This window comes from Balaenoptera ricei, chromosome 16 (assembly GCF_028023285.1).
Source record: "Balaenoptera ricei isolate mBalRic1 chromosome 16, mBalRic1.hap2, whole genome shotgun sequence".
NCBI classification, from domain to species: Eukaryota; Metazoa; Chordata; class Mammalia; order Artiodactyla; family Balaenopteridae; genus Balaenoptera; species Balaenoptera ricei.
This window is the reverse complement of record NC_082654.1, coordinates 33,913,186-33,926,109: the sequence shown is the minus strand read 5'-3', so window position 1 is coordinate 33,926,109 and position 12,924 is coordinate 33,913,186. Positions and strand designations below refer to the sequence as shown.

General features: G+C 37.6%; 1 protein-coding gene across 2 annotated transcripts in view; it reads right to left on the bottom strand.

The window, feature by feature from the left end:
• Positions 1-12,924, bottom strand: part of LOC132350295 (protein FRA10AC1) — a 40,324-nt gene that overhangs the window by 17,385 nt on the left and 10,015 nt on the right. For both annotated transcript variants that reach the window (XM_059899360.1, XM_059899361.1), the window contains one exon: positions 1,195-1,240. In XM_059899360.1, coding sequence (XP_059755343.1) covers positions 1,195-1,240 — 46 coding nt within the window. The remainder of the gene's footprint in view (positions 1-1,194; positions 1,241-12,924) is intronic.

Below are 12,924 nucleotides of genomic sequence, written 5' to 3'. Positions count from 1 at the left end.
AAATTGGCACTGTTTTACTCATTCCAAATAAATACTTCATTAAATCTGTATGTTTAGCAACAGCTCTATTGTTAAAAAAGCACCAAGATTCAATCACAGCAAATAGCTTTCTTTCCCCTTCTCAATTAAAACTTTTTTCAATTACATGAATTTAGAGAATGTCCATCAATTTTTTTTTAAAGGCAGCATTACTTACTGTCACTTGAAAATTCCATTCAATAAAAGTATAAAATTTTTAAATTGTGATAGACATTTCAACAGTTCTCATTGTCTTAGGTAAAAGCACAAACTAAAATGTAACGCTAAGAAAAGTTTAAAATAGCTTTAAAATTATTCTTTTTCCTTCTCCTCTATAGTACCTTTAGGGCTGATCTTAATTTATGGAAGATGTATATGAGCCACACTGACAGCATAAATGTTTAATCATTTAAAAACGAAACCTTTATTTTCAAAGATTTTTTTAAAGTTTTTAGTTTAAAATTATCTCCTTAATGTTCCTATGTAGTTTTCAGAAGCATTAACACTTAAAATACCATCACCAATAAAGAGCTAATTTTATAGCATGAGATAGTATAGAGATTAACACTTAAATGCAATCACCAATAATACAAAGCTAATTTTATAGCATGAGATAGTATAGAAATATTAAATTTTCAGAAAAATTTTATGAATAGATTACAATGCATAGAAAAAGCATTTACTGATTGTCTACCAAATGCTTGTTCTTTTTCTGTCAGAGTAAATATTTGGGCTCAAACTCAGTGACTCCCTAAGAACTAGCCTGTCTAAAAATTCTATTAGGTTCAAAGTAATATTTAATTTCTATCTGCAAAATGTGGATTTGACTGGAATACAGTAATACCAACACATTATTCCAAAAATTAATAAAGAGAAAAACTCAAGTATTCATCTGTTGATAGTTTCCTTCTTAGGAAACTTTTAACTCTTTGAACATTTTCTACTTATCTGCAATTGAATATCCTAGAAGCAAAAATTCTAAAGGTTAAAAACGTTAAAGCATTATATTTTGAACTTTGTTAGCAATATATCATTAATACACCTTCTCTAATTTTACTTTGTATTTTGTAGATAATCACTTATTGTATACATTAGGAATAATCTTACCCAATGACTTCAATAATATAACAAAATAACCTTATCCTATTAAAAACTAAAATAAAGAAAAAGAATTACCTTTCCCTGAAATTACTTCTTTTTCTACTCGCCACCTAAATCCAAACTGACAAGAACAAAAAAAATACATTTATGCCAGAGTAAATTTAAACAATATTTAAATTGTAGATAAATCTTAACATGGAGCCAACAATTAACATAATGACACTTACTAATCTAAAAAGTGAACCTAATTCCCATCATGATAGTTTTTTCTCTCCTTATAGGATTCCAGGTACTTAAAAATACATCTGAACAATTAACCAACTTCTCTGTTAAGGAATAATCCTCTTTACTTTTTTTTTTTTTTAATTTTTATTTATTTATTATTTTTAGCTGTGTTGGGTCTTCGTTTCTGTGCGAGGGCTTTCTCTAGTTGCGGCGGGTGGGGGCCACTCTTCATCACGATGCGCAGGCCTCCCACTGTCGCGGTGCGCGGGCCTCCCACTGTCGCGGCCTCTCTTGTTGCAGAGCACAGGCTCCAGACGCACAGGCTCAGTAGTTGTGGCTCACGGGTCTAGTTGCTCCGCGGCCTGTGGGATCCTCCCAGACCAGGGCTCGAACCCGTGTCCCCTGCATTGGCAGGCAGATTCTCTACCACTGCGCCACCAGGGAAGCCCCACCCTCTTTACTTTTTAAAAAAGTTTATTTATTCATTTTTGGCTGTGTTGGGTCTTCATTGCTGTGTGCCGGCTTTCTCTAGTTGCTGCGAGCAGGGCCTACTCTTCATTGCGGTGCACAGGCTTCTCATTGCAGTGGCTTCTCTTGTTGCAGAGCATAGGCTCTAGGTGCATGGGCTTCAGTAGTTGTGGCGTGTGGGCTCAGTAGTTGTGGCGCACAGGCTTAGTTGTTCCGTGGCATGTGGGATCTTCCTGGCCCAGGGCTTGAACCTGTGTCCCCTGCATTGGCAGGTGGATTCTTAACCACTGCGCCACCAGGGAAGTCCAATCCTCTTTACTTTTAGACTTCTTATTAAAAGTTATAGGTGCCAGGCACAAGGTATGTAAATTAACAAAAAATATATACTGTTCTATAACACTGACAGAAAAAAAAGAAGTTATAGTACAATAAAGAAGTAGTATACTATAATATGAGAGTACAGTCTTTGGAGTCAGATTGTTTGGGTTTACGTCTTACCTCCATCACTTGACAGCTATATAATACTGGACAAGTTATTTAATCTATTTATGGCTCAGTTGCCTCATATAGAGGTAACACGAGTACTCCTGCTTTGGGTTAAGACGTTTAAATGGAATAATACATATAAAGTACTTATAATAGTATCTGGTGTATAGTACACCAGGGGTTAGCAGATAATGGTCTACAGGCCTGCTGCCTATTTCTATAAATAAAGTTTTAATGGAACACAACCACAACCATTCATTTGTATATGGCTCTTTTCCCACTACAACAGCATAGTAATGAACAGGAAAGAGCAGTGGTACCAGTCTGGAGCCCTAAAGTGGAAAGTTGTTAAATTTCCCTCCTGATTCCTAAACATAACTTTATAGTTGACCCTTGAACATGGCGTTTAGGGGCACTGACCACTACGCAGCTGAAAATCTGAGCATAAATTTACACTTAGCCCTCCAAATCCAGGGTTCCATCTGCAAACTCAACCAACCACAGACTGTGTAGTACTATAGTACGTATTTAGTGAAAGAATCCACACAGTTCAAACCCATGTTGTTCAAGGGTCAACTGTATTTGCTTTTTGGCTAAAAATGATACAATGTTAAAATGTTTTCTCCACTATCTTATAAGACTCACATTCATATGCTAAATTACTATAATTTTAGTAAATGGTTTAGTTTTCTATTCAATTTACCATACAGTTAAAAGCTCAGCTCTAGAATCATGCTGACCCAATGCAAGCTCTTATTAACTAGCTGTGAGGTTGGGAAAGTTACTTCTCAGTCTATTTCCTTTTTATGAGTAAAATCCTAATCTCATAGGTTGTTGTAATTAAGAAAGATAATTCAGATGAAGCGTTCAATGCCTGGTTAACTTTGCTTATTTTTATTTTATTTTTTAATCATCTATTATTTGAATTAGGCAATTTTGTATTTTAAATGCAAATGAGGGCTCAAAATATTTCAAAATATTCTAACTGAAAATAAAATAAAATCCCCCAGTCTAGGAAAAAAAGAAATAAAAAATTCAAAATAACTCTGTATTTAATTCTATTTTTAAGCCCATACATTTATGTGAGGATTGTTTGTCATCTAACAGATGTTGGAATGTCTACTGAAGCACAGTCAAATGTGTACAGCAACAGTTCCCAAACTTTTTCTTTCATTCATTAATCTATTCAACAATTATTAAGCAACTACTTACTGGGCTTGGCACTCTGCTGAGAGTATAAAGTGATTATTAAAATAAGTGTCTGTCACCAAGAAGGTTATAATCTTATGATGGACAAGAAATGTAACAAACAACTACAATATGTCCTACTAGTTAAAGACTGCATAGAGGTTTTGCCTCAATATGTTTTTCTATTCTTTCCTGACAAATATTCCTGTTGATATGTTGGATTAAACACTTGAATTACTCAGGGTGTGGTGCTTAGCCTCCTTTTCTTCTCACTCTACCCTCTAGAACAAGGAGGTCACACATGCAAGCAATAAGAGAGAAGTATCCTGACTTCCTGACAACACAAAGTTCCATGATCATCCACTTGGACTTTTATGTGAAAGGAAAACAAACTTGTAGTTCATTTAAGCCACTGTTATTTGGGACTGCTTGCTGGTCCCTGTAGCTGAATCTTACCCTAACTGATACAATGATCCAACCAAATTCTCAATGATGAAAGGGAAAAAGCAACAAAGAAGGAAATGGGGGTGTGAAACAAAGGCTGGAATTCACTAAAAATGCCCTAAGTGGGCTTCCCTGGTGGTGCAGTGGTTGAGAATCCGCCTGCCAATGCAGGGGACACGGGTTTGAGCCCTGGTCTGGGAAGATCCCACATGCTGCGGAGCAACTGGGCCCGTGAGCCACAACTACTGAGCCTGCGCGTCTGGAGCCTGTGCTCTGCAACGGGAGAGGCCGTGACAGTGAGAGGCCCGCGCACAGCGATGAAGAGTGTACCCCGCTCGCCACAACTAGAGAAAGCCCTCGCACAGAAACAAAAACCCAACACAGCCATAAATAAATAAATAAATAAATTTATTAAAAAAAAAAAAAAAAAAAAAAAGCCCTAAGTATCTACTATATATATTAGGCACTTGGCTAGGAGTTTGTTAATTAAAAATGAATAAAACACTGTCTTTGTGTAAGTAAAACTATGAGAAAATGCATAGTAGCAAGAAAGTCAGCAGCATTACTCTTTCTCCAAAATAGTATGCCAAAAAAAACAATCATTATCTTTGCCAAGAAGATCCCCCTGGTATGTGTGGAGCAGGATATGGGAAATCTCTGTACCTTTCCCTCAATTTTGCCGTGAACTTAAAACTGCTCTAAAAAACAGCCTTAAGAAAAAGATGTCCCTCTCTCCATATTTCCTATTTCTCTAGGATCTATACTCAAAACCTGCAAGTCATATGTGATTTCTTACTTGCACTTACCCTGGTATCTAACTAACTCATCATGTTCTAGTAGAAAAACACAACTTGTTTCAAGATTATGCACTTTATTTTATTTATTTAAATTATTTATTATTATTTATTTTTGGGAAGTCCCTATGCACTATAAAGTATGATTTCCAGTAATATACTGTGTTTTTATAAATGGGGAATATAAATATTTAACTATTATTTATGTCCACTTTCTTCCCTCAACTATAGTTTTTTTTTTGAGGGCAGACACCATGCTTTAACCCATAGCACCAAGCCCAGTCCTCTATAAATACTGGAAAACAATCAACAAACGAACCAGGGTTGAAAAAGTTTTGTTATGTGCTCCTTGAAAGACTTATACTTCACCCTCAACTTGCAGTATAATACCTTCAAGTAACTCCAACTGCTGTGGTGCTTTTTGGATTCAATATAGTCAATAACTATTAGCGAGATGAGAGCTAGTTTACAAGAAACTGAGGATGTTTTGGGGATACACCAAGTGCTGGGGTTTGTAAACAAGGTTATAAAAATGCACACTACTACTATCTATAAGAATATTGTGAAGCAACCCACATATTAAAGGCACTAGTGAAAAATTATTAAACCAATTATGGTTCTGAGATTTAACTATTTAAATGAAAAGAAATCCTTAGGATAAACAAATCTAAGATAGCTTTTTAGGGACTTCCCTGGTGGCGCAGTGGTTAAGAATCCACCTGCTGATGCAAGGGACACGGGTTTGAGGCCTGGTCCGGGAAGATCCCACGTGCCACGGAGCAACTAAGCCCATGTGCACAACTACTGAGCCTGTGCTCTAGAGCCCGAGAGCTGCAACTACTGAAGCCCACGTACCTAGAGCCTGTGCTCTGCAACAAGAGAAGCCACTGCAAGGAGAAGCCTGCACACCGCAACAAAGAGCAGCTCCTGCTCACCGCAACTAGAGAAAGCCTGTGCACAGCAACGAAGACCCAAAGCAGCCAAAAATAAATAAATTAATTTTTTTTAAAAAAAGCTTTTTAAATAGGTTGTCTTTCTTAATACAAACGCACACTATCCAAAACATACAGATTTATGCAACATCCCTTCCCCTCCCATTTCAAACTGAGATCATTTGTTTCTGGGTCAATTTATCTATCAGTAGCTAAAAATGTGAAAAATGAGATAGGAATAAAAATCATCCTAGAGGAGGCGATCAAAATGGCAGAGAGACATGGAGCTCACCTCCTCCCACAAATACAACAAAAATACATCTACTCATGGAACAATTCTCAGAGAATACCTACTGAAAGCTTAAAGATCCTATATAACCAGAGATGCAAGAAAGATCCCCACATAACTGGGGAAGACAAAGGGAACAGGGAGAAGAAGAGGAATTGGGATGAGACCTACACCCCTGGTAGGGAGCTGTGAAAAAGGAAAGGTCCCCTCACCCTGGGAACCTCCTTCACCAGCTGGGAGGTCTGCTGGGACAGATAGGGAGCTTCAGAGGCTCGAGAGAAGAGCACGGGAGCTGGCCTGCAGCCCTACAGGGTAAAGAAAGACCAGTATAGATGATCCCCGCCATGTAGCTGCACTTCCTAGCCAGAGACATGTGCCTGAAGTGCACAGCAACTGGGTGGTGAAACTTGGGCTTCAGTGGACACACCTGGGGAGAGGACTTGGTTTGGCTGCGTGGAGACAGCCTGAAGCGCCAGGAGTGTGGCCTGGGCCAAAACCGGGGGTGTGCACAGGAAAGAGAGTGCTTCTGCCATAGCAGCCTCATTATCAGCATGCTTGCAATGGGGCATAGCTCCGGCCACTGCGGGTTTTGCAAACTCTGTGGATGCGCACACGTGGAGGCAGGGCTGAAATCTGAGCCAATTACCGGAGCTCCCACAGTGGGCACACCTTCAGTAGGTTTTCGCATCAGTGGCTTTGTGAGCATGCATACGTGCCTAAGGGACCTCCAAGCCGATTACCGGTGCTCCCACAGAGGAACCAGACAACGAAGGCAGTGCCAACAACAGTGATCTTTGTGGGTGCGTGCACCAGGTGGCAGGCAGCATCAGAGTTGCACGTCCCAGTGGACAGCTACTGGGGAAGAATACACAGCAGCTCCTTTCCCAGAGAGAGTGCTCCAGTCCCACCTACCTCACACTGCAGCTTAGAACCTGACCTGGGGGCTTCTACTCTTACAACTGGGGAGCAGACCCTGCCCCTGACAGGGCCGTGACAACCGCAGAGCAAAGAGGAGGTTCTGCCCAACATCCAATGCAGGCTCTGATCACAACACCACCAAACACACTGCCAGCAAGGGGACAAGGGCCAACACAGCCTGAGAAAAGATATGGCAAGAATCCTACCAAAAACAACCCTTGCACCAAGAATACTGGACTCCCACAGTCTACACAGGGTTGCTCTGACATAAAAACAGCCACAGTAGATAACTGTTTCTCCTAAATTCATAGAGTCAAAGAAATGTAAGTAAAATGAAAAAACAAAGGAACTATTTCCAATTAAAAGAACAAGAGAAATCCCCTGAAAGAACAATGAAACAGACTTCTCCAGCCTACCAGACCCCAAGCTCAAAAAGGAGGTAATAAAAATGCTGAAGGAATTAAGAAAGACTATTGATAGAAATGCAGATCACCATAACAAGGAACTAGAAACTATAAAGAGGAGCCAATCAAAATTAGACAACCCAATTGCCAAGATGAAAACCAAGCTAAAGGCAATAAATAGCAAACTAAATAAGGTAGAAGAATGAATAAGTGATCTGGAAGACAGAATAATGGAAATCACCCAATCAGAACAGCAGACAGAAAGACAAATGAAAAAAAAAAAAAAATGAAAGCAACATATGAGATTATGGGATAATATAAAGCACGCCAATCTATGCATAAAAGGAATCCCAGAAGAAGAAAGAGGAAAGGGAATCAAAAATTTATTTGAAGAAATTATGGCTGAAAACTTCCCAAACCTAAAGAAGGAAACAGATATCCAGATACAGGAAGCACAGAGGGTCCCAAACGGACCTACTCCAAGACGTCATAATGAAAATGGCAAAAGTTAGAGAGGATTCTAAAGGCAGCAAGATAAAAACAAAGAGTCAGTTACAAGGGAACCGCCATAAGGGTATCAGTTGATTTCTCTACAGAAACTTTGCATGCCAGAAGGGAGTGGCAAGATACATTTAAAGTCCTGAAAGGGAAAAACCTGCAACCTATGATACCCTACCCAGCAAGATTATCATTAAACATGGAAGGAGAGAGAAAGAATTTCTCAAAGAAAAAATAAAAGAATACAGCAACACTAAACCTACTCTAAAAGAAATACTAAAAGGTGTTCTCTAAATAGAAAAGAAGCAGGAATCTATAAGAAATGGAAAATCACAATAGGAAAGGTAAATATATAAAAAGATTGAAGACCACTTAAATTAGGCAGTACATAGATTAAAAAAACAATCAAAAAATTCTGTGAAAGCGATTATAATCACAATGAACAGCAAAAAGATAAACATGAAGATGAGAAACAGGGCATCAAAATTGCAAAATGTGGAGGAAGGGAGTAAGAAAATGTAGATCTTTTAGAAAGTGTTTGACCTGATATGACCACCAGTCTAAAGCAAGTAGATAAGAGTTATGGGTTAACATACTTGAAAACCAGGGTAACCACAAATCAAAAACATACAACAGATTCACAAAAACCAAAATGAAAGGAATTCAAGCATAATACAAAAGAAAACCATCAAAGCACAAAAGGAAAAACAAAAAGAAGAAAGGAACAAAGAAATACAAAATCAACAGGAAAACAAGGTTTAAAATGGCAATAAATACACTTATCAATAATTACTTTAAGAGTCAATGGACTAAAAACATTGATCAAAAGACACAGAGTGGCAGATTGGATAATAAAACAAGAACCTATAATATGCTGCCTATGGGAGACCCACTTTAGGGCTAAAGACACATATAGATTGAAAGTGAGGAGATGGAAAAAGATATTTCACGCAAATGGAAATGACAAGAAAGCGAGGGTAGCAATTCTCATACCAGACTTTAAAACAAAGGCCATAAAGAAAGACGAAGAAGGACACTATATAATGATAAAAGGATCAATACAAGAAGAGGATATCACACTGGTTAACATATACACACCCAATATAGGAGCACCTAGATACATAAAACAAATAATAACAGACATAAAGGGAGAAACTGATGGGAATACAATAATAGTAGGAGACTTTTAACACCTCACTCACATCAATGGACAGATCTTCCAGACAGAAAAGCAATAAGGCAACAGAGATCCCAAATGACACAATAGAACAGTTAGACTTAATTGAAATCTACAGGATACTACATCCAAATAAAGCAGAAAACACATACTTTTCAAGCACACATGGAACATTCTTTAGGATAGACCACATACTAGGACACAAAACAAGGCTCAACAAATTTAAGAGGACAGAAATTATTTCAAGCATCTTTTCTGACCACAACTACATGAAACTAGAAATCAACCACAGAAAGAGAAACGAGGAAAAAAACTATTACATGGAGATGAAACAACATGCTACTAAAAACCAATGGGTCAACAATGAAATCAAAGAGGAAATAAAAAATATCTTGAGACAACAACAATGAAAACACAACCATACAAAATCTACGGGATGCAGCAAAAGCAGTCCTTAGAGGGAAGTTCACGGCGATACAGGCCTTCCTCAAAAAACAAGAAAACTCACAAATAAATAACCTAACCTACCACCTAAAAGAATTAGAAAAAGAAGAGCAAATAAAACCTAAAGTCATCAGAAGGAAGGAAATAATAAAGATCAGAGAAGAAATAAATAAAATAAAGATTAAAAAACAACAGAAAAATCAATAATACCATGAGCTGGTTTTTTGAACAGATAAACAAAATCAACAAACTTCTGGCCAGGCTCACCAAGAAGAAAAGAGAGAGGACCCAAATAAATAAAATAAGAAATGAAAGGGAGAAATAATAACCGACACTATAGAAATACAAAAAATCATAAGAAGATATTATGAACAGTTATATGCCAACAAAATGGACTACTTAGAAGAAATGGACAAGTTTCTAGAAATAGCCTGTAAAAACTGAATCAAGAAGAAACAGATGATTTGAACAGATCTATCACTAGAAGTGAAATAGAATCTGTAATTTAAAAAATTCCCTGCAAACAAAAGTCCAGGACTGGATGGCTTCATTGGAGAATTGCACCAAACATACCGAGAAGAACTCATACTGATCCTTCTCAAACTCTCCCAAAAGCCTGAAGAGGCGGGAACACTCCCAAAGCCATCCTATGAAGCCACCTATCACCCTGACACCAAAACCAGACAAAGACACTAACAAAAAAGAAAATTACAGGACAATATCTTTGATGAATATAGATGCAAAAATCCTCAACAAATATTAGCAAACCAAATCCAACAATCCATAAAAAGGTCATACACCATAATTAAGTTGGGTTCATTCCAGGGTCACAAGAATAGTTCAACATATGCAAATCAATCAATCTGATATATCACATCAACAAAAGACAAAAACCACATGATCATCTCAATAGATGTAGAAAAAGCATTTGATACAATTCAATATCCATTCATGATTAAAATCTCTCACCAAAGTGGGTATAGAGGGAACCCACTTAGCCAACATAATACTAAATGGTGAAAAGCTGAAAGCCTTCCTGCTAAAATCTGGAACAAAACAAGGATGTCCACTCTCACCACTTCTACTCAACACAGTATTGGAATTCCTAGCCACAGCAGTCCGATGAGAAAAAATAAAAGGTATCCAAATTGGAAGGGAAAAGGTAAAATTGTCATTTTGTGCAGATTACATGATACCCTATACAGAAAACCCTAAAAACTCTGCACAAAAACTACTAGAACTGATAAATGAATTCAGCAAGGTAGCAGAATACAACATTAATATACAGAAATCTGCTGTATTTCTTCATACTAACAATGAAATATCAGAAAGAGAAAGTAAAATAAATTCCCACTTAAAATTGCATCCAAAAAAAAGAAAAATATCTAGGAATAAACCTAATCAAGGAGGTGAAAGACTTATATGCTGAGAACTATAAAACATTGATAAAGGAAACAGAAGATGATTCAATGAAATCGGAGGATAGCCCATGCTCTTGCACTGGAAGACTTAATATAGTTAAAATGGCCATACTACCCAAAGCAATCTACAGATTAATGTGATCCCTATCAAATAACCCATGACATTTTTCACAGAACTAGAATAAATAATCCTAAAATTTATATGTAATCACAAAAGACCCAGAATTGCCAAAGTAATCCTGAGGAAAAAGAACAAAGCTGGAGGCATAACCCTTCCAGACTTCAGAAAATACTATAAAGCCACAGCAATCAAAACAGCATGGTTCTGGCACAAAACAGACACACAGATCAATGGAACAGAACAGAGAGCCCAGAGATAAACCCACACACTACGGTCAATTAATCTTCGACAAAGGAGGCGAGAATATACAATGGAGAAAAGACAGTCAGTCTCTTTAACAAGTGGTATTGGGAAAGCTGGACAGCCACATGTGAATCAATGAAGTTAGAACACACTCTAACACCATACACAAAAATAAACTAAAAATGGCTTAAAGACTTTAATATAAGACATGACACCATAAAACTCCTTGAAGAGAACATAGGTAAAACGTTCTCTGACATAAATCGTAGCAATATTTTCTTAGGTCAGTCTCACAAGGCAAAAGAAATAAAAGCAAAAATAAACAAATGGGACCTATGAAACTTAAAAGCTTTTGCATAGCAAAGGAAATCATGAACAAAATGAAAAGACAACCTATGGAATGGGAGAAAATATTTGCAAATTATGAGACCAACAGGGGCTTAATTTCCAAAACGTACAAACAGCTCACACAGCTCAATATAAAAAAACCCAAAAAACTCAATCAAAAAATGGGCAGAAAACCTAAATAGACATCTCTCCAAAGCAGACATCCAGATGGCCAACAGGCATATGAAAAGATGCTCAACATTGCTAGTTATTAGAGAAATGCAAATCAAAACTACAATGAGATATCACCTCACACCAGTCAGAATGGCTATCATCAAAAAGTATACAAATAATAAATGCTGGAGAAGGTGTGGAGAAAAGGGAACCCTCCTACACTGTTGTTGGGAATGTAAATTGGTGCAGTCACTGTGGAAAAACAGTATGGAGTATGGAGGTTCCTTAAAAAACTAAAAATAAAGTTACTATATGATCCAGCAATGCCACTCCTGGGCATGTATCTGGAAAAGACGACAACTCTAATTCAAAAAAGATACACACACCCCAACGTTCACAGCAGCACTATTTACAATAGCCAAGACATGGAAGCAACCTAAATGTCCGTCGACAGATGAATGGATAAAGAAGATGTGGTATATATATAGAACGGAATATTACTTAGCCATAAAAAAGAATGAAATAATGCCATTTGCAGCAACACAGATGGACCTAGAAATGATCATACTAAGTAAAACAGACAGAGAAAGACAAGTATTATACGATATCACTTATAGGCGGATATCTAAAAATAGTACAAATGAACTTATTTATAAAACAGAAACAGACTCACAGACACAGAAAACAAATGTATGGTTACCAAAGGGGAATATGGGGGAAGGGATAAATTATGAGTATGAGATTACAGATACGCAATACCATATATAATATAAACAACAAGGATTTACTGGGTAGCACAGGGAACTATATTTAATATCTTGTAATAACCTATGATGGAAAAGAATCGAAAAAAGGGAAAAAATATATATAACCAAATCACTTTGCTATACACCTGAAACACAACATTGTAAATCAACTCTACTTCTATTTTTTTTAAATCCCTTTAATATTAACTAAAATAGGACTTCCCTGGTGACTCAGTGGTTAAGAATCCGCCTGCCAATGCAGGGGACATGGGTTCGATCCCTAGTCCAGGAAGATTCCACATGCTGCGGAGCAACTAAGCCCATGCGCCACAACTACCGAGCCTGCGCTCTAGAGCCTGTGCGCCACAACTACTGAGCCCGCATGCCACAACTACTGAAGCCCACGCACCCTAGAGCTTGCGCACCGCAACTACTGAGCTCACGCACTGCAACTACTGAAGCCCATGTGCTCTAGGGCCCATGTGCCGCAACTACTGAGCCTGCAT